General features: G+C 43.0%; 1 protein-coding gene across 5 annotated transcripts in view; it reads left to right on the top strand.

Annotated features, from left to right (window-relative positions):
- Positions 1 to 23,591, top strand: part of NUP214 (nucleoporin 214) — a 38,976-nt gene extending 15,385 nt beyond the window's left edge. Inside the window, exons 20-36 of one of the 5 annotated variants that reach the window (XM_026049338.1) lie at positions 421 to 506; positions 694 to 777; positions 1,039 to 1,275; positions 1,885 to 2,055; positions 2,558 to 2,666; positions 6,177 to 6,252; positions 6,775 to 6,883; positions 8,068 to 8,170; positions 9,136 to 9,209; positions 11,068 to 12,825; positions 14,336 to 14,409; positions 14,855 to 15,011; positions 16,907 to 17,056; positions 19,668 to 19,839; positions 21,748 to 21,890; positions 22,728 to 22,752; positions 23,459 to 23,591. In XM_026049338.1, the coding sequence (XP_025905123.1) occupies positions 421 to 506; positions 694 to 777; positions 1,039 to 1,275; positions 1,885 to 2,055; positions 2,558 to 2,666; positions 6,177 to 6,252; positions 6,775 to 6,883; positions 8,068 to 8,170; positions 9,136 to 9,209; positions 11,068 to 12,825; positions 14,336 to 14,409; positions 14,855 to 15,011; positions 16,907 to 17,056; positions 19,668 to 19,839; positions 21,748 to 21,890; positions 22,728 to 22,752; positions 23,459 to 23,492 (3,562 nt within the window). In that variant the 3' untranslated portion in view covers positions 23,493 to 23,591. Of the gene's footprint in view, positions 1 to 420; positions 507 to 693; positions 778 to 1,038; positions 1,285 to 1,884; positions 2,056 to 2,557; positions 2,667 to 6,176; positions 6,253 to 6,774; positions 6,884 to 8,067; positions 8,171 to 9,135; positions 9,210 to 11,067; positions 12,826 to 14,335; positions 14,410 to 14,854; positions 15,012 to 16,906; positions 17,057 to 19,667; positions 19,840 to 21,747; positions 21,891 to 22,727; positions 22,753 to 23,458 lie in introns of all 5 variants that reach the window. The other 4 variants (XM_026049337.1, XM_026049334.1, XM_026049335.1 and 1 more) reach the window with 4 other exon arrangements.
- The last annotated feature ends 2,100 nt before the right edge of the window (positions 23,592 to 25,691 follow it).

Below are 25,691 nucleotides of genomic sequence, written 5' to 3'. Positions count from 1 at the left end.
CCAGGTAATACAGAAGCTCTGTGGTTATAGTCTGAAGCTCACTGTCTGATACTGATGTTTATCAGAGGTTTCTTCCTTAAATGTATTTTATAATAACATAAGCAAGATCATAGAACCTCTGGGCTGAGGTACTGCCGTCTTCTGTCTTACAAGTTTGGGGAAGAAGTGATCAACTTCTAGACTTGCCAAAATAATTCAAAGTTAATGCATTTAAGTAGCATGGTATCTAGAGAAAAAGGTTCTGTTCTGATGGATTTTGTGTGCAAGTGTCTGCTCTAACAGGTTACCTTATGAACTGATAATTCTTGTGGATAAGTCGATAGTTCTGATCATTTGGGGCCATATTGGTCCCTTTTTGCTCTTGATTCTGTTGTTTTCTTCCTGCTGCTCATGGGTTTTCATTACTCTGCCTTCTCCCAGTTTTGACAGTGATCTTGAAAGCCTGCGCAATGCTTTGTTGAAAACTACCTTGGAATCACACACCAAGCCCCTGCCTAAAGTACCTGGTAACTTATTCACTTATTCTCTCACTTTGAGAGGGGGAGGGATGAAGGAGAAGGAAAAAGGTTGTTTTGTGGTGGTAGTGTGAAGAGTTTTTGCTTAGTTATTGGTGGTGGTGGTGTTTTTTTTTTTTTTTTTTTTCTTTAATTTTGCCCTTTGGTTATTGTTTAATGACTCTCTTCTGTTTTCCAGCTAAGTTATCCCCTGTGAAGCAGGCACAGCTAAGGAATTTTCTAGCCAAGAGGAAGACACCGCCTGTCAGATCTACAGCACCAGGTAAACCTGTAGCTACCTTAGAAGTCTTAAGTTTAGCTTTTTCTAGCTTCTCAACCCCTCCTTTTTTCTTCATGCTCTCCTGTCTTTCCTCAAATGGAATTCCATTCAATTACTTTCTTGCCAAAGGTTGCTTTTTCTGGCGGTTGAGAATCTTAGCAATATAGGCTTAAAACAAGGCAGCACGTGGGCGTTTCTGGCTTGCCTGCTGCTTCAGATGGTCACCTTGCCTTAACGCACATTGTGTTGTTCCCGATACTGCAGCAAACTTGTCCCGATCTGCCTTCTTGTCCACGAGATACTACGAAGATTTGGATGAAGTCAGTTCAACATCTTCCGTTTCCCAGTCACTCGAGAATGAGGATTCCCAGGCAGTGGACCAGGAGGAGGAGCCAGCTCCTGTGCCAGTGTCCCGTCATGCGCCTGTGGTCCGTACACCCTCTATCCAGCCTGGTTTGATGGCCCAGTCCCCATCCTTTGGGAAGCCGCATGCCCCCCTAGGTACTTTATGTGAGTACTTCTTGCAGCGTCTCTTCTGTATATATGTTTGATTAATGGACAGGCTCTGTGTGTAGGGTTTTTTTTCCCCACTATTTTGGTTGTTTCTTTTGTCGCAAAGTCTTTCTCACATAGTTAACATTGTTTTCCTTTTAGTGTCTTCTTAAAATAAAGCACGAGAAATAGGAATCAAAGATGCTGCTGCATTTAGTGGATAGGGCTCAGGTTAGGACTTCTGAGCCCAGTGAATAACAGAAAGAACTTTGTGTTCATATACTTGATTTTCCCAATTCAAGCAGTTTCATTTGTTTTATCTCTAATGCCAAAGAACTGAACCTCTTAAATGAAAAAATGTGTCAGCAGAAGTGACTATGATAGCAAACTGAAGAAAAAAAATGGATTGAAATGGCAAACGTTGAGGCTTATCTGCCTTATTCTTTGAGATAGAGAGACCACCTGGGCCAGATAAAGTGCCAACTGTTTAAAAAGGGCTATGAATCAGTCTTCAGGGAAAAAAAGAAGTGGACTTAGAGGAACTGAAGTTCAACAGAGCTTCAAGACACTTTTTTTGCAGAGATACAGTAAACTGCTTTTTTTTTTTTTTTTTTGTAGTTTTTGAAGCGCCTACATCTTCAAGCAGAGTCATACCCCAAGGAGCGGACAGTACAATGCTGGCAACGAAGACTGTGAAACACGGGGCGCCTGCACCCACAGTCACTGTGCCGGCACCACAAGCAGCTGCTGCAGCAGCTCTACGAAGGCAGATGGCTAATCAGCCCCCAGGTAAGTGATAGCTAATTGCCCAGATGATCTCTGGGCATTTAAATTGAGGTCTCGCAGAAACCTAGTGTCCTTGGAGGACAAGACCTTCAAACTGTGTGTGACACAGGCAGGATCTCTATGAGCTGCCTCTCTGAGATAACCTCAGGTTTATTGTTATCTTCCTTCATCCCAGTTACCTAAGTGCAAAGTAATTAGGCAGGTTGTATTTGTTAACCCAAGATGTTATAATGTGGGTAAGTGACATCTTCTAAGTATAATTAGATTTAGTCAGCCAAGAAGGAAAATGTGTGAGGTCTATATAATGCAACCCGCTTCTCTAGGGGTATTTAAGGCTCTGGTACCCGATGTTTTGGGTTAAATAGGTGGCATGCTTTCTAGAAAGCCTTGTGGATTGCTGATGGAGGTACTTGTACACGGCATATTATATGAAATGCTTCGGTGGAGAAGACATTTAGCTCTCCATTTATGGATTTTTGTCTTGTTTTGTTTTCTCCTTTTAAAGCTGTAAGCACGTCCTTGACTGAATCAACTTTGAAGAACGTTCCTCAGGTGGTGAACGTGCGAGAACTCAAGACTAGCACGATGTCTCCAGCTGTTTCTGCAGTGATAGGGTGAGTGTGGAGAAGACTCCTTTCTTTCTGGGAGCCTTCAGCTGCACTTGCAATAGAGCCCCTCTGCCAGTGGGGAGCAGTAGTAGTGTTTTAATTTGTCTGTGCCTAAAGTGGATCCATTTAGGGGAGAGCTGAATGTTAGGCAAAAAAAAAAAAGAAGCAATGCTTTTTTTCCACATCATTCAGACTTGCTAATAGCTTGACCTGCACTAGCAGTGAGAGCAGCATTAACATTTTTCTCTGTGAAATGTATTTTAGTGCATCCCCTCCTGTTGGGATCCAGTGGTTTAATCACTAAGACGCATGCAGCATCTGGAATCCTACAGTTACTAATGCATGTGCTCTGTGCCTTTCTGGAAAGGAAATGTACCTCTCTAAGCATAGATGAAGCTGCCCAAATGTTCCTTTTCCTATGTGTACTCACCTGGATTCACTCTTTGGAAGAGGGTGAACTCTGGCTCTTTTGGAAACTTGTCTCAGAAATTTCTTGATGTCAGAATTTTTGTCTGAAGTCAGTAGGGATCGATCACTCTGGGAAAACACAGAGCTGCAAGCCTGTCTTCCACATGAGTAAATTATGAATGTGGGTTTCTGGTACTTAACCTTAAATTTCTTAAGATTTCCTCTGAATTGACTGTAACTCTTGGCTTTCCTACACTCTGTGTCCCACAGACAACAGCCAGCTCAGCTCATTCCAGAGATTTCTCTCTTATCTCCAGGCTCTGTCACTAGCCACAGAACTAGTTGTTCTTCCTGTTGTGGTAATGACCTTGAAACTGTCTTCTTGGAGTTCCTGTGATCGCTTTAGCCCACGATAATGGCTGTTTGAGAGCTGGGGAGGCAAGGGCAGTACTGAAGTATTTGAGCAGTATCAGGGACTGCTGCATTTCTGTCATGGTATAGTCGCATTAAAAGCAGGATAAACTTGACACGTGCATCTGATAAGTGTATGTGGAATTGCAGATGCTTTATTCAGATATGTGGGCTAGACATGCAGCTCTTGAAACAATTTCTGTTGTCACATTACTTCTGGTTGTCTCACACGTGTACATTCCTCGCTGTTGAAGAGGAAAGTGGAATTCCTTTGATACTGCTTATCAGAAAGGGAGCAGTCTTACAGTACGAAACTCATCTGCTGACCTCAAACCAGAGATTCTGCATTTTAACTGGGAGACCGTTTGAGAGTTTTTACTCTTGTATTTTCTCTCTAAAGTGATAAATTTGCAGGGGAATTGCGATTATATTAAGTAGTTTGCAAACACTTGTGCTTGGAAACTTTGCTAAAATAAATATGATCGGGAATTTTTCACCTTCATTTGGTAGTGTGTATATTAGAGATGTCTTTTTCATCATAACTATGAGGAGCTAAGTAAAGAGTACAGGCTATGCGTAGACAGGGTATGAGTGATATATGTTTAAGATTGGTATTCATCTGATATGTAACTAAAGACCTATTTTACTTCGGAGTAGTTTTAGAATGATAATATTGAGCGTCTTCCTTAACGAAGAGCACCATCTAGCTTTACATCTTGGCGGCTTTTGTAGTCTTATTTTGTAACAAACTTCATTAAAACTAAAACTAAAAATGCTACCCAAATGAACTTGTGCCTGCCAGCCAGGCTTGGCGCTGAAACGAAGAGCATTCACCCAGCAAAATTAATTGCGACTTCCCACGTCCTGTCTCTCTTGCCACCACAGCACTCTCTTTGGGGCCTCAAGCAGTAACTTTTTTGGGGGGTTTTTACCAGTTATTCAGTGAGCTGTGCTTAGACATCCTGGTGGTCTGTCCAGTTATTTGCATATCCTGAGATTAAAGCTGATTTTTTTTTTTTTTTTTTTTTCTTAGTGTTGTCAGAGTAGCTGTTGGCTCTCTGGTCTTGAGGACCTTCCTGTCTAGATCTGTTAGAGAGCCCTGCAGATATGGGTCAAAGTTCTGTTGTCTGAAACGCTCTGTGGTTTTGCGGAACTGCCCATATTTCAAATCCCAGAAACAGAGAAATATGAAATTCATATCTTCCACATGCATAAATCACATTGTTGAAATAGCTTGAGAAGACTTAGAAATGCAGAAAGTCATTGCTGATGAACTCAATTACCACCTTTCAGATCTTTACAGCGGTGTTTTATTTTATGCCCCTGTTCCTTGTTGCTCCAGTGAAAAGGAATGGTAGCCTTGTATAATCAGAGGCGAAGGCTCCCACTATCACAAATTTCAAATAATTTCTATTAGTTTGTTTGTTTTTCCATCATTCACATGAATTTCAGCTTTACAACAGCTCCTTGCCCATATGGATCCTCTCAGCTTTCTGGTTTTGCTGTTATGCTTTTGCTCTGGGCAGAGGGTAAATCCAGGCCATGCAACAAAGACCTCATGGCTGTAGGGAGGGAAAGAAGGAAGGACACGTGAGCACTGCAGTGCTGTTTAAGGCACAAAATCCTATCCAAAAAGACGTTGGCTGCACAAAGCTGTTCTTGCATGCATGTCTCCTTTCTCTAAAATATAGCAGGAAATTTCTGTCAGCTGGCTCTTTGCTGACCAAACAGCAAATGAGGTTTTTAGTAAATGAGATCTCATGGTTTATCAGAAATAGAACTTCTGATGCCCGCATTCAGTTATTGCCTGGGGTTTGCAGCCTCAGCTCTTTACGTAGTTCCGAGATTGCTTCTGTGCATTAGAGAACAGCAGGCCTGTGTCCAGATGGAAACAGCCTACCAGGTTACGAGAAAGGCAGCCTTTGCTGCGCGGGGAATGCAGTCTCTGTGGAATTTGTTACACCTCTGAAGGCTTCTGGCACCAACCGTGTAAGCTGATGAATCTTGTGGGCCCCTGCCTTGAGGAGAGGCTCCAGCTGGATGGCAGCACCCAAGTTACGGTAATTGGTGTGTTAATGGCACTCAGGGTGCTTCATCCCAGAAATAGCTGTCCTTCTGGAGGACTTGTGGGCTCAGATGCATGATATATTCCATGATTAGGAATTCCCAAACCTATCTTGCAAAATACATGTTAATCTTATCACCGTTCTTGTCGTGAGGGCATTAATATTTATACTACACTTCAAAGGCCTGCAGCAGACTTCCTTTCCCCAGCTTTGTCTCCTTGCTCAGCACTTCTGAGAGTTGCATGCATTTGTCTGGGCTCGGGAACATAAAGGAAGCCTCTTACAATTTTATGCCTGCTGTATAACAAGTATAATCCCCTTACCTGCTGTTTTTTTTTTCAGTTTCCTGTGAAATAGAAAGGCTTTCCTTTTCCAGAGGCGTAAGAAAGTGTGAAGAGGACTTGATCATTTAAGTCCCGAGCTTTAAACATATTTGCAGGCTTCCTTTGTTGAATGAGGCCGATTCGTTTAAGAGGTTTATTCCCTAATCAGATTTATTGGTTTGGAGTCATATGAGGGAATCTTTGATAGCAGTGGTTGCTCAAGACTGCCTCCCCACTTCCAAGAGGTGAAGAAATTGCCCTTCTAGACTAGACATTCATGTCACATTTTGATTCTTCTTTTTTTGCAGATCATCTGTACCTCACTCTGCAGCCCAGGCAGTCCACCAAGTTCTGGCAACCGTTGCTACAAATCAAGCTAAACAGGTATCTCGATAGAGAACACTCTCCTTGGGTTGTTCCATACCCAAGCAGATTCAGTGTAATTTAGGGGTTTTATTTTTGGTCAACAGGCCATCTAACTCTTTTCACAGCTTGTCCTACATTCTTGGCAAACCACTTATTTATCTGTGACCTTGGCAGGGTGGTGCCAGACCTATCTCTGTTGTGTCCTGACTTTTTTTTCACCCAACTTTTAAGACTCTTAAAGCTTTCTAATGGCCACAGCTTTTCAGCAGTCAGGGTTGCAACCAACAACAAAGCCAACTGTTAGCTTCACGTTCCCAAAGGTCACCAGAAAAGAGTACTGAGCAGTCAGTGGAGAAAATATTTCTGCATCCCATATTTTGCTGCAGATATTTGTTACAAGTGTTTTGACCACTTTCCTTTAGTTTGCCCTAAAGTCATTGCATGACAACCTTAATATTAGACTATCTTTCAGGCCTTCATCAATGAACACAATGCTCTGACCTGAAATTGCTTTATGGATGTATTTTGTTTTTGTTTTAGACGTCTTTAACAAACTCACTTAAAGTACAGACTCCACATTCCTCTGCATCAGTACCTTGTGCTATGGCTTCTACAAGTGGTCCAACATCCACTTGCAACAAAGGCTCAGGTTAGTAGTCTTTGGAGATGGAAATAATGGCTGGATGTCTCTTGCCACCGGTCAGGCTGCCCACTTCTCAGAATGAAGATGTTAAGGAAGTGAGATCTGCTTTTGGGAGGCTGTTGTGCCAATCATCTGGTTATTGGTATCTAGAATTCAATGATACAACCGTTCTCCTTTCAGAGGGGACCCGGAGCATGTAACCCTTAACCATAAATGTTCAGAGCACATCTCCCAAAAACTGCTATGATTTGACATCGTCAAAGGGCAGCCGTCCTTGCTGTTTTGATTTTCAAACATGACACCCTTGCAAGAAAAAAACAGTAGTATTTTTTCCATATATTGATACCTGATTGGAGTATTTCTATGCTGTAAGCTGTGGTACTGAAGCAAGATTTGAACTAGCTTCAGGAAAGCTAACTCGGATTTTGTCTGTGCTAAGCTCTAGGCCGTGTGACCAATTTAAAAGCTAATTCATTTACCTTTATGCTGCACTGTGGTCTGTCACCCAGAGCATAAGAGCTTCTGTGAGAAGAAATGTTTAGTTTACAGCACTCTGCAAATAGGAGAAGAAGGAACTGTTTGTAACATGTATTAGATAATGATGTTTGTAGTGAGCATAGTTCGATAAAACTTTTGAGTAGATGTCTGAAATGTATCTATGTTACTATGTTGCCTCTTAGGCAGGGATGAGAAGTAGTAAAAAATAGCCATGAATTGGGTTTGACGTAAACCAAAATTTAAGAAGCAGCTGTTATTGAAGACGTCAGCTTTTGAATTCGATTGCACTTCCTTTTTGTTTGAAATGTGTTTTGTTATTTTCAGGATTTTGTGAGAAGTTTTGCCAGGCATTTCTTTTTATTTAATTTTTATTGTAAAGACCATGTCCGTTCTCTTTGCACTAATTAGATATGTTACTGCCTTAAATCTGTGAAGTAATTCACATGGCTTCTCATGTCTTAACTGTAACAGAAATGTTTCTAGACTCTGTGTAGGTGGTAAAAAACAAGCAGAAACTTCCTGAGGAAGTGACTTGCGTTTTGAAAGCTGTTGTTTGTCTTGATTTTTGTTTCCAATCAATAAAACTGTACACTGTGTATAAGTATGCAAACTATTCCCTCCTCTTTTGAAAGCTGAATGACACACTGCTGTATTTGCTTTATAGTAATCCTTGCTGTATTTGTAATTTGCAGGACAAGGAATGGTAAAAACAGTTGCAGCTGTGACTTCTGCAGTGACATCAGTACCAGCGACAACTGCACAGATTAGCAAGGCCTTCTCATTTTCTTCTGTTAGGTCTGCATGAACTTTCAGATTTCTCTGTAGTTGCCATCAAATAGTTGTATCTGTTCCAGCATATTTATCTGCAAGCTACCTTGTATGATGAAAATGACAGTGGCAACATTAAGTATACTGGGGGAGGGGATCAAGGTTATTTTTTGGCATCAGAGTTTTTGGAAGTCCTTCTAGTTGGCAGACACTCACCTGAGCGTGAGGTCTTAAGATCTGTAGTGTCTTACGTTGCTTTGAATCCTTTGGTCTGTAACAAAACAAGAAAAGGGAGCAGGTACTTCTAAATGGGCTTTCTTTTCACATTTATCTACAATGGGCTGTACATCCTGCTGTTTGTTAGCCTTAGACATTGGGCAGTTTGCCAAGTGATGACTTGAGATTAAAGCAGTGTGACAGTGATTAAAGTGCCAGCTCACAGGTTGATGAACTGGCTTCACTGCCTATTTTCTCCTTTATAAAGGAGACTAATATTAGATATTTCAAAATTGCATACTTTTGAAGAGCTATTTTAATTCCATCTTCACCATTTTATGCTAGTTTGTCAAGTAGGTGACATGGGTAACAGCTTGCTGCATTGTTCAGATAATCTTTCTGAGAGAGGAACTCAAATTTAATAAAATAAACAAACCTTTCCTTTGCTTCAGGATCAGTTCCTCAGTCTGTAAAACATATACTATACAATGCTGCAGGCAGGGATGTTGTGTTATGCAGCCTGACTTGTGGAGCAGCAGGCTGTCTTTTAAAAACAGAGGACAAAGCAGTGAGAAATCAGAAAGTACCTGGGAATGCGGGTCTCCAGAGAACCCAAATCATCATTATGAGAGATCACAGTGTCTTTGTAAGACAATCTCTCTCCTGTGCAGTAGTCATGTAGAACTTTAATTTCTGCCTTGCCATGAGTCATGTGGTTGGAAGCTTCAACACTTTCAGCTAAATGTCATTTTTTTTTTTTCCTCCTTTCCTTCTAGCTCTGGATTTAATTTTGGTGTTGTCACATCAGCGGCTGCATCACCAACGCCACCCAGCCTCACTTCCTTACAAGGTAAGCTTGGAGAAGTGTCCAGGCAAGATCCCTTCTCTGCTAAGAGAAAGCTTACTCTTAATTCACATGTCTCTTACTTTATGTTGAAGTTCTAATATTAAAATAACAGTAGCTGCAGTAACTTTTTTTGTGTATGCTGGATTATGCCATGTACTGCACGAGAATCTAGGCCACCTGCCTTTCATTTATGAGTAGGAAAAATTCATGCTGCCAGGAACATCGAGGAGATATTAGTTCATAAAAAGGGTAGTATGTGAAGTTATTTCCTCTGCGGTCTTTAATGTCTGAATTTTCAAGTTGCCAAGGTAGTCTGCCACAAAAGGCTGCTATTAAGTGGAGTGAGCATTTAGTAATGGGAGGGGAAGGTGTGGGGTGGCTTTATGTTGCTTATAAAGTTGATTTGAAAATAGATTAGCTGTCTTTCCTGCTCCATTTCATAAGTAGATCATATTCATCCTCTCCAGAAAGAAGGGCCCAATACATCTGCTTGCTATTCTTGAATTGCTGCCTTGAATTCACTGCCTGTATTTCAGCCTTGGAAAAGAGCTTGTATGCTTGAAAGCTTTTTTTTTCCTCTCTCTCTCTCTCTCTCTATTTTAATGTTATCAGTTGTTGTAATAAAAGATAACATCCCGTCCTACAAATCTTGCCTTGCTTATCTCCACAGACCATCACAGCCCCAGCATTGCTGCTGCTAATCTGTTATCTTCAGCAAAAAAGCACCAGCTTGGCTGAAAAGTTAATGATTCAGTTAATGTAAAAGTTGAGCTAAATAGCACTTATTAAAGAGGAATGGAAGTAAAGAGGAAGCATAAAACTTGTAAAGCACAGCATTACATATAAGCAATTACCTTAGGCTGCTCTGTGGAGTGGTAGGAGCACCTTTGCCTTTGTTAGCTGGTGATGGGAGAAGAGAAAACCTCAGTGCCTCAGGGAAAAAGAAAAGATGCTTTATTTGCTGTCAGCTGTTAATGTGCTTGTTTGTTCATTAGGGTGAAAAACAAGCATATTATCTGTGATGCTTAAAAACCTCTTGTTCTGTTTTACTTGACCCTGATGCAGACTTCCTGCACCTTGTCTAAAGGTGCCTGGATCAACCCAGAGCCAAACACCAAGGCAGTATTGCCAGGTCAAAATGTGTCTGGTGGTGCACAGAAATGAAATAAGATATCAAATATAACTTGTCCAGTCTCCCCTAAAAGCTTCAGCTGTTTCACGTTCCTGGACAGCAGTGTATCTAATATATGGAGCTGCTGTAGTACTTGGATTTGACAACTTCTCTATAATTTTTCAAAGATGAAAAAAAGGCTACGTATAGAGCACTGTCCCCTGTTTCTAAATAGCTTAATTTGTAAAGACAGATTTAATTCTTTAGAAAACTATTCAAGTGCCAGAAAGCACTTTTATGGCCAGCCTGTGTGTCCTGAGTTTTAAATGGACATCTCTGCAGTGAGTGTCAGGACTCATTAAGGTGAAGCAGGTAAGAAGGGGTGTTAACAGCAAATAGTCTGTATTGATCAGGTCTTTGCTTTTGCTATCAAACTGTTGCAAAAGGATAGAAGCCAAAGGCAGAAATTCTGTGCTTTCAAGGCAAGGGATGGTTAAGTGGAGGCTATGACATAAGAGTTTTCCATCACTGCAGCCCTGTCAGTGGAAGCTTCACATGTCACTGTGGTAGTTTCCTGAATGCACAGGGAAGTGACAAGTACTTAAGGGTTGGGAGGTTTTGTAGTTTTTGATGCAAGAGCACTGTCTCTCTGCTTATCTGTAAAGCACTAAAGCATGCTATCATTGTAAGAATAATAAATGAGCTTTGCATACTTTAATTCAACCTGTAATTTCTGTATGTCTCTGACAGCCCCAGCTAAGGAGTCCGTCCAGCCTGATTCCTTTTCTCCTGCTGGGGCCTCTAAATTTGGAGCAGTTCCTGAGAACTCCTTTGCTTTTGGGTCCCTCAAGCCAGCAAGTGCCTCAGGAGGCTCAGCAGCAAGTAGCGCTGCAGCAGATGGCACCCAGTCAAACAAGCCTGCTGCAACAACTGCTTCTGCTCCTTCTGCAGCCTCTGGCAAGTTGGATATCACTCCATCCAAGCCAGCAGATCACTTGTTTCAGAGCAATATAGGTGGAGAAACTCTTGGGAGCTTCTCAGGACTCCGGGTTGGTCAAGCAGATGATATCAAGGCTGCCGCTAAAGGACCATCCACCAGCATTGCAGGGGCACAGTCAGCCAAAGCTTCTACAGTACCTTCTAGCTTCATCTTTGGCACCCCTCTGCCATTAGGAAAACCTGGGGAAGCTGCTTCGACATCAGTTACGACTGCTGGGCCAGCATCTCTGTCCATCAGCACGACTGCCACAGGCAGTCTCTTTGGTAACGTCCAGATAACCAGCACAGGATCTTCTGGGGCATTTAATCTTGGAGCATCTAGCGGCAACAAACCCTCCTTTTCATTTGGTATTCAGCAAGCAAACAGTATGGGCACGGGCACCGCTGCCCCTTCTGCTGCCACTGCTCCAACGTCACTGCCGATTGGGAGCTTCTTGAGTTCAGCCCAAACTCCAGTCCCTGCTGCAGCTTCTAGTAAGAGCGCAGGGGATGTCAAGTTACCATGTGCATCACCTGAAAATGAAGTTGTAACAGCTGGGGCTTCACCTCCCTTGTCTCAAGCACAGTCACCACATCCCCAGATCCAGCTTTCAGAGCCTGTTAAAGAGTCCCCTTCACCTCAGGGCACAGCTGGGGACGCTGGCGCTGTGGGTCCTGGCGCCGCGTCGGCAGCACCTCCCCCTGATGCAGTTGCTGCTCCTGCCTCCACCAGTGATTTGAAGGCACCGGAGCCTCCTGCTATCTCTACGTCTCCCCAACCAGATCAGAATATCTCCACAACGACCTCTACAACTAACATTGCCTCTCCTGCAGAAGCTACAAGCGCGTTGTCCATTACGTCTGTTAGTACCTCTGTCCAAAGCCCAGCTGCTGGTGCCTCTCTGTTCGTCCCCACCTCTGCAAGTTCCTCAGTGTTCCCTCAGCCTCCAAGTTCCAGCTCTTCTGGCTCAGCATTTAGTCAGCCGACTGGTGATACAGCAACCGCTCCTTCCACGCCACCTGTTTTTGGACAACTACCAGCAGGTACCACAGCATCCTCTCCCTTTGGGCAACTTGCCACCAGCACGTTGTCCACTGCCACCACCACCACCCAGGCTGCCAGCTCCGCTTTTGGGACCTCTGCTTTTGGCACCACCACCACAGGAGGGTTTGGTCAGCCAGCTTTCGGACAAGCCCCGACCTTTGGGCAACCAGCAAGCAGTTCTGCAAGTGGCTTCACCTTCAATCAAGGCGGCTTTGGGGCCATGCCCGCCTTCGGGCAGCCAGCAGCTTCCACGGCAGCGTCGAGCAGCGGCGGCGTTTTCGGAGCACCGTCGAGCACCAACAGCGCCAGCACCTTCTCCTTCGGCCAGCCGCCCGCCAGCACTGGCGGCGGGTTGTTTGGCCAAAGCAGCCCTCCAGTTTTTGGGCAAAATGCTGCCTTTGGGCAAGGGGGCTCCGTCTTCGGCAGCGCTGCCGCTGTCACCACCACCACGTCGTCAGCTGGCTTCAGCTTCTGTCAAGCTTCATGTAAGAACAAAGTGGAGGGAGATGCTACGCGCCAGCGGTGCTGTCTGGTTGAAGCAGGGAGAGCAGTGTATCACAGGGGAAAGTAGGACGTGTTTTGTGCCTCTTTTCCCCTGTGGCAGCTGATGTATTTTATTTTTTCCCCTTCCTGAAGATAGGCGATGCAGTGTGTGTGAGAGGGGAGGCTGATGTTGGAGGTTTGGGAGGCTTTCGGTCTGCTTTGGCACTCTTCGAGAGGCCTTTGGGTGTATCCTTTCCAATTTTGCATTCAATTTATACTCCCAAGGCTACCTTGACATAGTTTTGTATTATGTGTCGTGCTGCCTCTTGCACAGTGCGTACATTGGGTGCAGTATAATGTAAAGGAGCTCAGGAAGCTGTTTTATATTGTCGTCCTGAAGTAGCTAGACTGCTTTGAGGCCATGATAGAGCAAGTGAATGCAGAGGCAGCACCTTCAGTGGGTTGCACTGAGTACCTCCAACAGCAGATGTGTAGCCCCATAGACCATCCTGATCATGACCTGGGATGGCAAAAAATCTATTAAGCGCCCAAAGGATTGGACTGGCAAGGAGCTAATCTGTTAAATCCACTTTTGCCTTTGCAAACACCTTGAAATTAAATATAGCAGTAACATGATCATCAGCTAGCTGTCTGCACAATTAAATTTAGTATTTGCCCAGGCCAAATATTGTCTGCCAGTCTCCTGTTGTTCTCCATGTTGCTACCATCTATTCTTGTTTTTTTCCAAAGCCTTCTCTGTGCAGTCTTCAGAGAGCTCCCAGGAAGAGGGGAGAAGCGCAGAGTAATAATAGAGAACATGTAATTTTCAAGGAAGAGAAGCTTATTAGGCTCCTTTAATTAAAAGTGATGGCACTGTAGGCAAGCTGCTCGCTCATTTTAACTACAGTAACAGAGAATAGTTAAATTATGAAAGTGAACTCTGCTAAAGGAAGGTGTTCCTAATTATAGAAACTGCAAGTATTATTACAAAATACACATTTAAGGGAACTTGGAAATGCAATGGGGAGTTATTTTTTTTAAATCAAAACATTTGGTTATCTATAACGGGAATCTTTAGGTAACAAAGCTGAGATTCTCCCTACACAAGGGAAATCAAAATGCTGCAGTACTTGTTCGTGGCTTGCAGCATTATTACAGAAACATGAACAGAAATCCAATTCTTTTATATTGTCAGCAACAATCCCATATGTATAAGGGCCTTTTATTTTTCTGTATGTTTTCAAATTGTCTGGAGAGAAAAGGAGAATGACTTTCAAATAAGCTTCACTGGAATTAACTGTTTGAATGTTGACACATACTCTGAATCTGGCCAACCTCAATACATTTGGTAATGTCATTTGTGCCCCTCCTGGATTAGTATTGGGAAGTGAGGAGGGGGTTGCTTTCTTTTACTGGAGGCCTAAAAGTCTGTTCTGGGCAAGTGTCAGCTGCCTGAATTGTCCTGTGTCCTAATAGTAACGGTGCTAATTTTATTTTCCTTTCTTTTTCCAGCAGGTTTTGGCTCTAGCAACACAGGGTCCGTGTTTGGGCAGGCAGCTAATACTGGAGCCACTGTCTTTGGCCAGGTAAGGGTTTGCTGGATTTGCTGGAACAAGGGCTGTTGCCTGCAGCTCTCTGATTCAGGGTACCCTGCATGTTCTGATGAACAAGATCCCACTTGGTACAGTAGTAAAAACTGTCCCGTTCAGCATTCATGGTATTTCCTGATGTAGGAGGCATTAGCACAGGACCTGCATAGTTTATTGTAGAGGTGTGGAGGGACAACCAGCTCACCAGAGGGAAAATAAGGTGAAGGATGCAGAAAGTCACCTGCCTCTGTCTCACAGTAAATGGAAAGGGAGTCTTTCCTCTTGTGAACAGTGTAGGACAAGTCCCCAAGGAACGTTCTGTCCTGTAGACAAGGTTGGAGATGGTCTTAGGATACTTTGAGGAATTAAGCAGAAAATCAGCCTTGGAGGCATGTGCTTCTCTGCATTCTCTATATTCCCTTTTGTCCCTTTTGTTTGCTAGCAGCCGTCGTCTTCCAGCGGAGGCTTGTTTGGAGCTGGGAGTGGTGGAAGAGGTGGAGGTTTCTTCAGTGGTTTGGGAGGAAAGCCAAGCCAGGATGCAGCCAACAAGAATCCCTTCAGTTCCTCCAGTGGAGGATTTGGATCTGCAGCTTCCCAGAGTAAGTGAAGGCAACAAGAACACACACAGTGCTGTGATCCCATCTGTTTTTGTGTTGTTTTTCATGGAGTAAATTCTGTGTTAGCAGAAAGGCTTATGGGGGTAACAGAAACAGATGGTGCGTGTGATGTGTGCTTCTACTTTTCCCTTCAGGTTTTGGGAAAATGAGCAGGGAAGCAGTTGAAAGAGACAAGCAGATGCAAGAAGTGTGAAGAGTATTTCTTCTGTAGGGATTTCTGTGGTCCAGTGCATCTCAAAATTCAATACTCTAAGTTCTTATAACTGAATTCCAGCTTCCAACTTGGTTGGAAATTAAAAGTTTTAATTATTGCTCATTGTTTAAAAGGACAAGTGAAGAATTCTATGCTAAAGTGAAACTAAGTTAACAAGTATTTAGTAGATAAGTTTCCTCCTTAATGTCTGAGTTTTAGGCAGGCTAATTTATGAAACCTTATTATAGTAATTATGTTAAAGCTCTTTTGGAGAGGAGAAGCTCAGCGCTTGCCCTTTTTCTTGCTCCAAGTGTAAGATAAAAGTCATCAGTCAGCAGATGTGATTTAGTTAAATCAATCTGCATGTGAGGTGCCAAATCAAGTCTCCCACACATTGCTTCTTGCCCAGCCTAACAAAAGCAGGCATGGAAAGGAGGTAAGAATACAAAATAAGGCTACCTCCAGGTTCATTTGCACAGGGACTTTTAGAAACTGCTTCTAAAAGCTTTAAAAGATTAATTGTTAGTGCAAGAGTCAATCCATGGTAATTAGTTTAAAGACTTTTTCTTTCTCGGGTTATAATCACATTAGACTTGAGGTTTCTGGGCTGGCAAGTCTTGGTTATAGTAACCTAAAACTTGAGCTGAGATACCTAGATCCTGTTGTCTGCTATAGCCACTAATTTAAAATACTGGTAGGCTTGTTATATTCATTTGTATGTTATAAAAGTTATTCTTTACCTTTTTGTTAGCAGGGGCTTTTATTTAATAAAATCACCCAGCTTTGTTGTTTTATTGCATTGGATTTTGAGGCAGGTGGGAGAGGAGGAGTTGTATCTATCAGGGAGAAAACACAGAGACGTTGACTAAATGTAAAAACTAAGGAAATTTGCAGAATTAGCTGCATGTGGTTATAAGTAGCACTTAACAGATGTTCTCTCCCAAGATTTTACTTTTTATTACCCCTTTAATGGTTCGTTGGTATTATTGGTTGAGGCTGGTTCTGTATCCTTTGCTAGTTTATTTCCTCTTTCTCGTAGGTTTTGGGTTTTATGATGAAATAAAAAGTCACTAGAGAAAAGCTTTAGTTATTCTAGGTCCTGCCACTAGGTGTTGAAAATCTATAGCCTAGTGCAGGGTGAAATCTTGAGTCATTTCTCGGGCTAGAAGAGTTTGGCTCCTGCTTTAAAGGGTTACTATAGAATAGTTATGTTGAGAAATCTTGACAGTTGTCAGAATCGCTGAACATCTTTAATTCCTCATGAAGTCTGGATATTTGTGCTCTTAATAGTGACTGATTCTGCTGCTGTGATCTCTTATTTGAAGAATCAGCTTTCAGGTACTGCAGTGCAGGCTGTAGCTGAGCAAATGATCAATCACTGACTTGCTGGAAATCTTACTATTAAAACTCTACTATTAATTAAGATTGCAGCAATAAAATGCTATTAGCGATCCATCAGATCCAAAATCGATGGGTGAAACTATGAAATCCTACTGGAATAGGGAAAATGAAAGAGATAATGAAATAGGGAAAATGAAAGGAATGAAACCCTACTGGAATAGGGAGCACATTCATGTGCTTTGGTGCAGGGGGAATAGAAGAGATTCCCTTCCTTCTGACCCAGTTAGTGAAGTGTAACAGAGTGTTGTTTTTTGAGCTTCACAAATGTTCTTCCTCTCTGCAGATTCCTCTAGCTTGTTCGGAAACAGTGGAGCCAAGACCTTTGGATTTGGCAGCTCATCTTTTGGAGAGCAGAAACCTACAGGCACCTTCAGCTCTGGTGGGGGAAGCGTGGCGTCCCAAGGCTTTGGGTTCTCTAGTCCCAACAAAGCAGGTACTTTAACCACTCCACTATCAGCATCACATTAATCTGTGAGATATTTAGTGTTGTACCATTTAGATGCCTACAGCCTAGATTTAGTGCACGCACAAGAACAATAAATCAGCTTGTGCTATGAGTGTATCTCAAAAAAGGAAGAATAAACAAGAAACTAATAGGAACAAAAACCCAATGGCTCCTTTCAGAATTTCCTGTTGCAGTTTTAGAGCAAATTGTTGTGTGAATTACTGCTGGTTTTACATAGCATATAGAGAAGGGTGCAGAATTTAACAGATGTTGTCCTTGAAATACTGTGTTTGAGCTTCCTTCTAGGTTGTGTTAACCTTTCTGCCCTCCAGTGAGAACTTCCCTATAAAATTCACATCAGGCATGCTTCAGATCTTTATCCTTTGAAATCAGTATTACCTGTCATCATCACTTCTCCTGTGGTTGAGCTGTTGCTATTTTTGTTGATTGACTTAATTGAATCAAATATTGGAAATCTTACAGAGCCGCTTCTTGTTACTGTCGTGCGTCCAAAGGAAGAGCAGCAGGAGCAGCGCTGACTGTGATATGTTGTCCACGAGAGCTGAATGGCAAAGTGTGCCTTTAATTAATTACCAGGCAAAAAAGGAGGTCTAAAGGGTCAATGAGAAAAGAGGTTTCTGCTGTAGCTTTAGACCCTTCTTACAGAGAACACCAATGAAAGTGGACGATGGCTTCACTGGAGCTTCAGCCCTGGAGCTTGGCCCTCCTTGAAGTAGTTGTTGAGACAGTGGGGACAGCTCAAGCAGCTGCTTGAAAACAAGCACAGCAGCAGCTTGAAAACAAGGCAGTGTCTGCTCTGACAGGAGCTGCATTGTGGTGCTGGTGAAGTGGCTGAGAGCATTGGGGTGACACTACCACATTCAGCAATCATTGGTGGGCTTTCTTGCAGCTATTGCATGGTAGTGGACTGAGTTTTCTATCCCAGGCGTGGCTCCCATCTGTTATTTTGCTAGCAGAAGAGAAGGGCGTTGCTGAAGGACATTCTTTTTTTCATTCTTCCAATAACAGCTTTCTTATTTTTGACTACTGCAGTTCCAAAATTCACCCCGAGGCAGGATTTTTGAGAGGTGTCTGCAAAAGGCATCTCTACAGAAGGCATGTCCAGTTGTGCAGAGCCCCTCATAGACTTTCCTCTTTTGGTTAGATTTGTTAAATATTGAATGGACTGATGTGTCATCCTCTTGAAGCTGCAGTGGAAGGACTAGACTTAATTTGGCTGCTCTTTTGTCCTAGTTTTACTCCTGCATATTTCCCTTTCCTCTCTAATGTTTGTTATCGTGTTTGTTAACATTGCAGAAGAGAGTGTGTCCTTAGTAAAGCTTCAGCCCCTGTGATAATTAATCTTCCTTGAGATATAGGTAATGGGATACCTGATCTATCTTTAAATAATTCAGGCTCAGCATTTATTTTTTTCCAGACCTTTTGTGTTTGCAGCCAAACAGTATCCATTACTTTGACATGGACTGGAATTTCACCTAGGTTATTAAAATGTGGGGTGGTATCCCAGTTCTCAGCACCGGTCAGACAAAAGAGCAGCATCCTTCACATTCCACAATGTCACTTAAAAGCAGGCCAATAAGGTCAACAGAATGAACTTAGAATAAAATCATCTGGGTAAAAGTCACTTAGAGCAGCAGCAGAAGGAGCTAAGCCCTGAGTAGAAACTGCGGAGAGTCAGTTTTTGGCTCCACTGCAGAAATCCTGTGCTTGCTTCCTTGGCTCTGTTATTTAATCCTTGCATTTTCCACCATTTAAGCTAGCATGCGAAAATACTCTGCCTGCTGAATCTCCTGCATCACTGGAGCACCGCAAAAACAAGCTGGTTTTAGGAGCTGGGATGGAACTTGCTTGTTGCATATGGAAATTCCTTCAACGTAAACACTTGTGTGCATCACAGCCTGTCCTTTCTGTCCTCAGGCACATCTAGCCCTGCCATCTAAACACAATAACAAACCTATGTGAAGCCAGCCTCTCTGGGAGAGTTTTCATCTTGCATTTTTGCATGCAGCTCCTTTAGGCAGTGCCTTGCCTAACTGGTGATGAGCAGAGATTTATTTTAAAACTGAGTACATAAGATAAGCTTTTCTTGATAATGTTTTCATAATGGAAGATGCATACGCTTTTTTAAATAGTAAAAGCATCAGTCTGTTACCTGTTGTTTTGTAATTTTTCTCAGTAACTTTATTGTGCATGCTGGCCATCTCACAATCAAGGTATTCCTTTCTATAGAAAGCAAGCATGAATTATATATTGTCACACTCTAGTATATCTATGTAAGTTGAGTTAATTTTGTGCTCAAATATTGAAGTCAACACGATTTTCTTCTGGATAGTCTCTTAGTAGAGTTGCAGCTCATTGTATGTGTTCAGGCACTTTGCTTATTCCTGCCTTCTGTAACAAAATATCCCACAGTTTGGCAGCTTTGTGGCAGTTCATTTTATAAATAATACCGTGTCCATATGACAACGTCCACAGCCCCATTTCAGAGGTTGTCTGCTTAGAAATCTGCCTCTTCTTTTTGCTTTTCCGCTGTTGTTCACTTGATGCTCTTGTCCCTTTTTGCCTCTGTTTTGCTCAGGTGGCTTCGGTGCTGCTCCAGTGTTTGGCAGCCCTCCCACTTTTGGGGGGTCCCCTGGGTTCGGAGGGGTGCCAGCATTCGGTTCAGCCCCAACCTTTTCAAGCCCTCTGGGCTCTACGGGAGGCAAAGTGTTCGGCGAGGGTACAGCAGCAGCCAGCGCTGGAGGATTTGGGTAAGCTAACCAGGACCTAGGCTTTATTTTTTAAATTGCTTTTATATAAAGCAATATTTATGCATGATGTAAACGTGTATGCTCAGCTACCCCTTCGTTGTGTTCTGCAGTTGGTCGCAAAGCTGTAAATGTCCCTGGTTTTTTGATTTCTATTTTAAAGGCACCCAAAAGGAGTGGCGTAAAACAAGCGCCTTTAACCCCAAAGGGGTTCAGGTCCCCAAAGAAACTGGTGCGTGTGATCATTTTAATTGTGTGATTCGTTTAAATGCTGAAAGGGTTATTTTGAATCTTTAGCATTGGAAGGGAAACGTGAGCCGTCCTGCATGTCTAACTGAATGCAGGAACATTTTCTATGTGTCCACTTAGCATACATTCCAGTCCAGATCTACAAACTATGCCAAGCAAAGAAATAACGAATGCTCTTATCTGCAGCTCTGTCTAGCTGCTTTACCCCAAATCCTCCAGGTAGGACTGAGATACTGATGAGAAGCCAGTGCATGTAGACAGTGGTGAGCATTATAGCAGCCTGTGGTCCAGAATGACTTGTGTTTATCCTACACTGATTGTTTCTATCTGATTCTTTATTCCTTAAGCCTGTGTTTGACACCAGAGTAAACAGCACCTTATTCCCTGTTTTGCTCAGCAAATACAGCATTTCAGAAGTGGCCAAGCTGCTTCTGCATAAGGTGGCAAACATATGTCCTTGTCATTGTTATCAGCAAGTAACTCTCCTTTGTGCCCTACAACTATGTGCAGGCCAAACATCCCATTGAAAACCCGCTGATTCCAGCAGAGAAAAAAACAGGAAACCGAATCTTACTGTTTACATATTTTGCAAGTGTTTGTCCTCTGTTTCAGGGGTAGTTGTTTGGGGTGGGTGGTTTTGTTGTTGAGATGGTTGTGTTTGTGGTTCGGAGCTAAAGCTCTCTGAGGGTTACACAGGTCAGGAGCCAAAGCAGAAGCACAGGGAATGGCTAACAGGCTGGGAGCTGCCGAGTCACTAAAATACCCCCTGTATCCAAGGGCATCCGTGGAAGCAGCGTGTGCAGTCACCTGTATCTGGGATGAGAGAGAGGACTTCCTTTACCGGGTGAATTGCTTGTCACACTGCTGCAAGGGTTGTCTTGTATCCGGAAAGATACGTTTTGATGCTTAAAAAAAATCAGAATCTCTACTAGATCTGGATGGATGGAGAGGTGAATTAACGTGCTGTCACATCACATTGCACGTCAGAACTAACGGGCGCTGGTGTGAGGCGCAGTCTTGCAAAGCTGGCACACAATTTATCGTGGCCGACAGTGTGCTCGGGAGAGGAGTAGCACCAGCTTAGTGTTAGCAGCGCTGTGCACTGGCAGAGTTTGTCATTGGGTTGTTTTGTGTCTGCTTTTTGCCCTATTTAAGACAGAGCAACACTTCTAAGTATGTTGTTTGAGTGCATCCTGTACATTAAGAGCAGGAGATGTGTATGTGGGGGGCAGAGAAGCACGCCGCACCAAATTATCACGGTCTCATTAGTGTGTCACACTGATGGCTCCATAATGCTTGGTTGGATGGAGTGGGTGGAGAAAGAAGAAGCAATTTCCATATATAAAAACCCTTTTTTTCTTATCCCTCTCCCCAAAAGCAATTAGGGAAGTAATCCAAAGGCAGTGGAGAGAAGTGTGAGAGAGGTGCAGATCTTCAGGAAAGCAGAGGAACTGTGCGTGCCTGAAACCAGGCTGGGATGAGGAAAGAACAGGGAGACGTGGAAGAAATTCTCATGGGCAGAGGATGAGGTGCTGTCTGACAGCCGGGGGTCTGGGTGCTGAATCTAGACCCTGCCCTCAATCCCTTCACGTGGGCAAAAGGATGACAAACTATCAGCATAAGAATCTACTTGCAAACACATGTTTTCTCCTTTAAATATAGGTTTGGAGGTACCAGTAGCAATACAGCATCGTTTGGCACTCTGGCAAATCAGAATACCCCAACGTTTGGATCGCTGTCCCAGCAGGGTCCCGGTTTTGGCACCCAGAGTAGCGGATTCTCTGCTTTTGGCACAGGTGGAGGAGGTAAGAGACACTAAATGCAACAGCCCCAACAGGCCCCGTGTCCCCCGTTTTCCTGGGAACACCGTTGTGGCTCATTCCTTAGCTCCGTATCAAAAGTCTGACTGAGCTTGGACCTGTAATGGGAAAGGCAGCAGGGCCTGATAAAATGAGTCACAGGGTGGGGATTAGCATCTTCTCGCACTCTGTCTCACAATTCCTTCACTGTTTTGCTGCTTGGCATTTCAATAAATTGCTTACCTTGACCATGCCTCATCTCCCATGTTGCTTTCCACCCTTTTTTTGTGGATTTGGCTTTCTCGAACGCAAATATTGAGGAAATAATGAGTCTCTTCATATAGTACCGTGTTGCGTGTAAGCACTTAAGTGTCAAAAGAACACGCACTGCAAAACTGAGCTCCAACACCAATAACCATTCTTTTAGCTGGTGTAGTTCAGTGGAGCCGCAGTGATTTACCCAGGCCTGAGAACAGAGCCTTTAGGAGAAGATATCTTCATTGGCTGGCCAGCCCCACTGGCTTGCATTAAGCACAGACCCCATCTTCAGAAAGCAATCCTCTATTTGCATGGGGAGAGGAATAAACCGGGCTTATTGTATGCAGTGGCTGCTAATGAATGGGCCTAGCTGATTAGCATTGAAAGCAAATCCTCTCAGGAGCAAGGCAAGTCACTTCTCTTCCAGATGGAGATTTGACTTGCATTGTTTGCCCATCACTCTTTGCCTGGCCTAGGGCGGGAAGGAAATGTTTTTCAATCTGTGTGATGCAGGGGATGTTTAGTATACATTTTAAGCATTTATTATAGCTCTTAATTTTTTTTGCAATCTTGCGTTTCTTTCAGGGTTTGGTTTTGGATCATCTAACACGTAAGTACCATTTTGTCTTTAATTCTGTATTCAAACTGTATAGGTAGAACCAGAGTTCAGTGTTATGCAAGAGTAAGCTTTAAAAGTAGCAATAATATACAATAAAAAAAGCACACACACAGCCAACACTTTGCTTTTCCTAAGTGCCATTGCATAGAGCTGAAAGTCCATACTCTTAATATGTGCTTTCCAGTGGTTAATCTTTTGTATGAAAGAATTTTCAGTTAGATCATCCTCTTCCATACTCTACCTCGAGTGTGTTTCCAAGCCGTGTAGACCTAAAATCTATTCCATTTGTTCATTTAAAAATAAATATGAAGTAAATCATCACCTTTCTGGTGTGATTGATACAGTGATTTACAATTAAAGACCTGGACTGAAAACTGGAGCTGTTGATTCCAGCATCCACTTTGCCACTAGCTTGCTGGAATACTCCTAGCAAATTTCTTAGTTTGTTTCCCTATCATCTCTCTCTCGCTCTCACATCTCAGCCTATCTCTCTAGGTGATAGGCACTAGAATAAAGTTAATTATAATCTGATTAGTATGTGTTGACTCGGTCTCAGGCAAAAGATGCTGGAAATACCAATGCATCGTTTTAACAAGCTTCTGGTCCTAGAGAAACTGAAAGTTAGAGATCTACTAAATTAATACTGCCTGGGGGAGATTCTAGCTCTCATTTGCTGTGCTTTGTTTCTGCTCTACAGATCCTCCTCCGGATTTAGTGGCTGGAGAAGCTAAGAACATCCTGAACTTTCCCCTGCAGAACTTAGGTTCATGCGTCACCTTCGTGATCGATATCCAAACAACTTTCCTTTTAAATACAAACTGTCTTTTTTTTTTTTTGTAAAAGAAAAAAAAAAGAAAAAAAAAAGATGCTTATTTTTATGCAACACTTGTTCTTGCTCTATATTAAAATATTTTATCTGCCTTGATGTTATTGGTATTGGAAGGATTCCTCTCCCTGGACCTGAAGAAGCACATGTATTCTGTGACTATCATTCCATAGTGGATGTAGCTTCCTATTATCATTACTGCTTCTTACCTATTGCTAGACAGCAGAGTACCCCAGGTTGTTTCCCAGCACATTTTTCATTGAAGAGAATGGCTGATTATATCCCAGACTCCTAAGAAGCGACTAAAGTTTGCCCTGCTAATCTTAGGCTTGGGATGGGGCCTGTGCTTATCTTCCTGAAGTGCTAAAACTGAGTCATGTGTGAGCCAGAGGCTTAGCTGAAGAAACAGGAAATTATCTGCAAAGAACAGGCAATGTGCAGAACATGTTCCCATGGCAGTAGCATTCAGCAAAGAGGTGGGAAGTAAAAGCTTTCCTTTTTGTGCCTTTCTGTCAATTTTGTAGAGCCGGGAACTTGGAGCTCGCGTTATAAGGGGAAATTTTGGGTTCTTGAATTAAGCGTGACCTCCATGCAGAGGCATTAGTAATCTTGCAGCCAGTGGCTTTGGCTGTTGGAATCTGTCAGCAGTATTTTTTTTTTTGTGTGTGTGTATGAGATTGACTGAAGCTAAGAGCTACAGGGAAAAAGTACAATAACATTTGTGAAATTCTCCTATGTTTATACTTGAACGTACTGCACAAATGTTTTAAAGAATGCCCTGAAGGCAACTGTGAACAAACACTTTTTCTATCCGATGCATCTGACCTCCACGAAACCTCTAAATGATGTAATGGGTTTTTGTTGCACCATGAAAAATGCATTTGAAATGACAGCTTAGGTATTAGTTGAGTACATGCTGCTTGTGTGGCTTTAGCTTTTGGATTTGGGGCCCTCGGAGGGCATTTGGAGGCACCTTTTTTTTTGTAGCAGAAATTTTCTAACATTTTCTTTTTGAATACTATAAAACACAATGACTTATTTTGGAGTAATGGCTGCAAGTGGGTATATGATCACTTTTTGGAACTGTAAATAGCTGCAAATTGTTTTGTAACCCTGGACGGAGAAAACAACCGAACACTTATATGTATATCAGCATTTTCTGAAGAAAACTTGTTTCCTTTTTTCCTTTTTTTTTTTTGAGGTTGACCCAAAACATGAGTATTTGAACTAACTCCTGCCCTAGTTGCAAAAAGATTCACTGGCATTTCTACAAGTGGGGATGTCATTGGGTCCGTTTCCTTTAAAAAGGAAGACCACTGTCCTGCAGAGACTATCCTGTTCAAGGAGGACTTATTTTTAGATGTGCAGCGGCTTTGCAAGGCTGAGGACTCCGAGGCTTTTACATCTGCCCTGGATTTCGGAGCCTGGGTGTGCAGAATGTCGCCTGAGATGCTGCTGTTTGGAGGGTGGTGCTGGTTGTGTTTGTTGGAGCTTCCTTCTCGTGGAAGAAACTGCGGGTTCACAGCGTGGGAGCACCGGGGTGCACGGGATTCGTGGAACAGAGGGGGAAAACTTGTGAAATTTGCTGGTGTGGAGATGGAAGAGGGCGTGAGGAGAGGTTGAGCTGTGCCATTCCAGCACGTTCTCCTGGAATGGGCAAAATTCCTCCGCCCTGGAGGTGATATTGCTGCTCTTCTCTCTTCCTACCTCGTTATAAATAGCAGCTGGCCCAAACCATTGACCTTAAATTCTTTGCATGAATCCCCCGTAGCCGTGGCATGCGACACCTCCTCCCGAGGCCGTATCAGCTGCGCTCCCCCGGATAGCGACGCAGCCACTTGCCGTGGAGAAGACTGGCAGGGTAAGAATGCGAAGTTGGCATCCGGGGACATTCAAAGTTTCTTTTTTGGAATGATGGGAGCAGTTGGGAGTTGTCCCTGCTGTGCAACTTGGACCCATTTAACTTGTTTTCTGCAGCAAAGGCACCACAGGAATTAGCACAGACCCTATCAAACACGAGGGTTTTTTGGGTAAGGCTTCCAAATTTGCGGCTGAAAGACCCCCATGATCTCAACTATTTGCCCGTGAGAAACGGGTGCTGCTC

This window comes from Nothoprocta perdicaria, unplaced genomic scaffold (genome assembly GCF_003342845.1).
Source record: "Nothoprocta perdicaria isolate Ctin4 unplaced genomic scaffold, notPer1 scaffold_6, whole genome shotgun sequence".
In the NCBI taxonomy this organism is placed as follows: Eukaryota; Metazoa; Chordata; class Aves; order Tinamiformes; family Tinamidae; genus Nothoprocta; species Nothoprocta perdicaria.
This window is presented reverse-complemented; position numbering and strand designations above follow the sequence as displayed.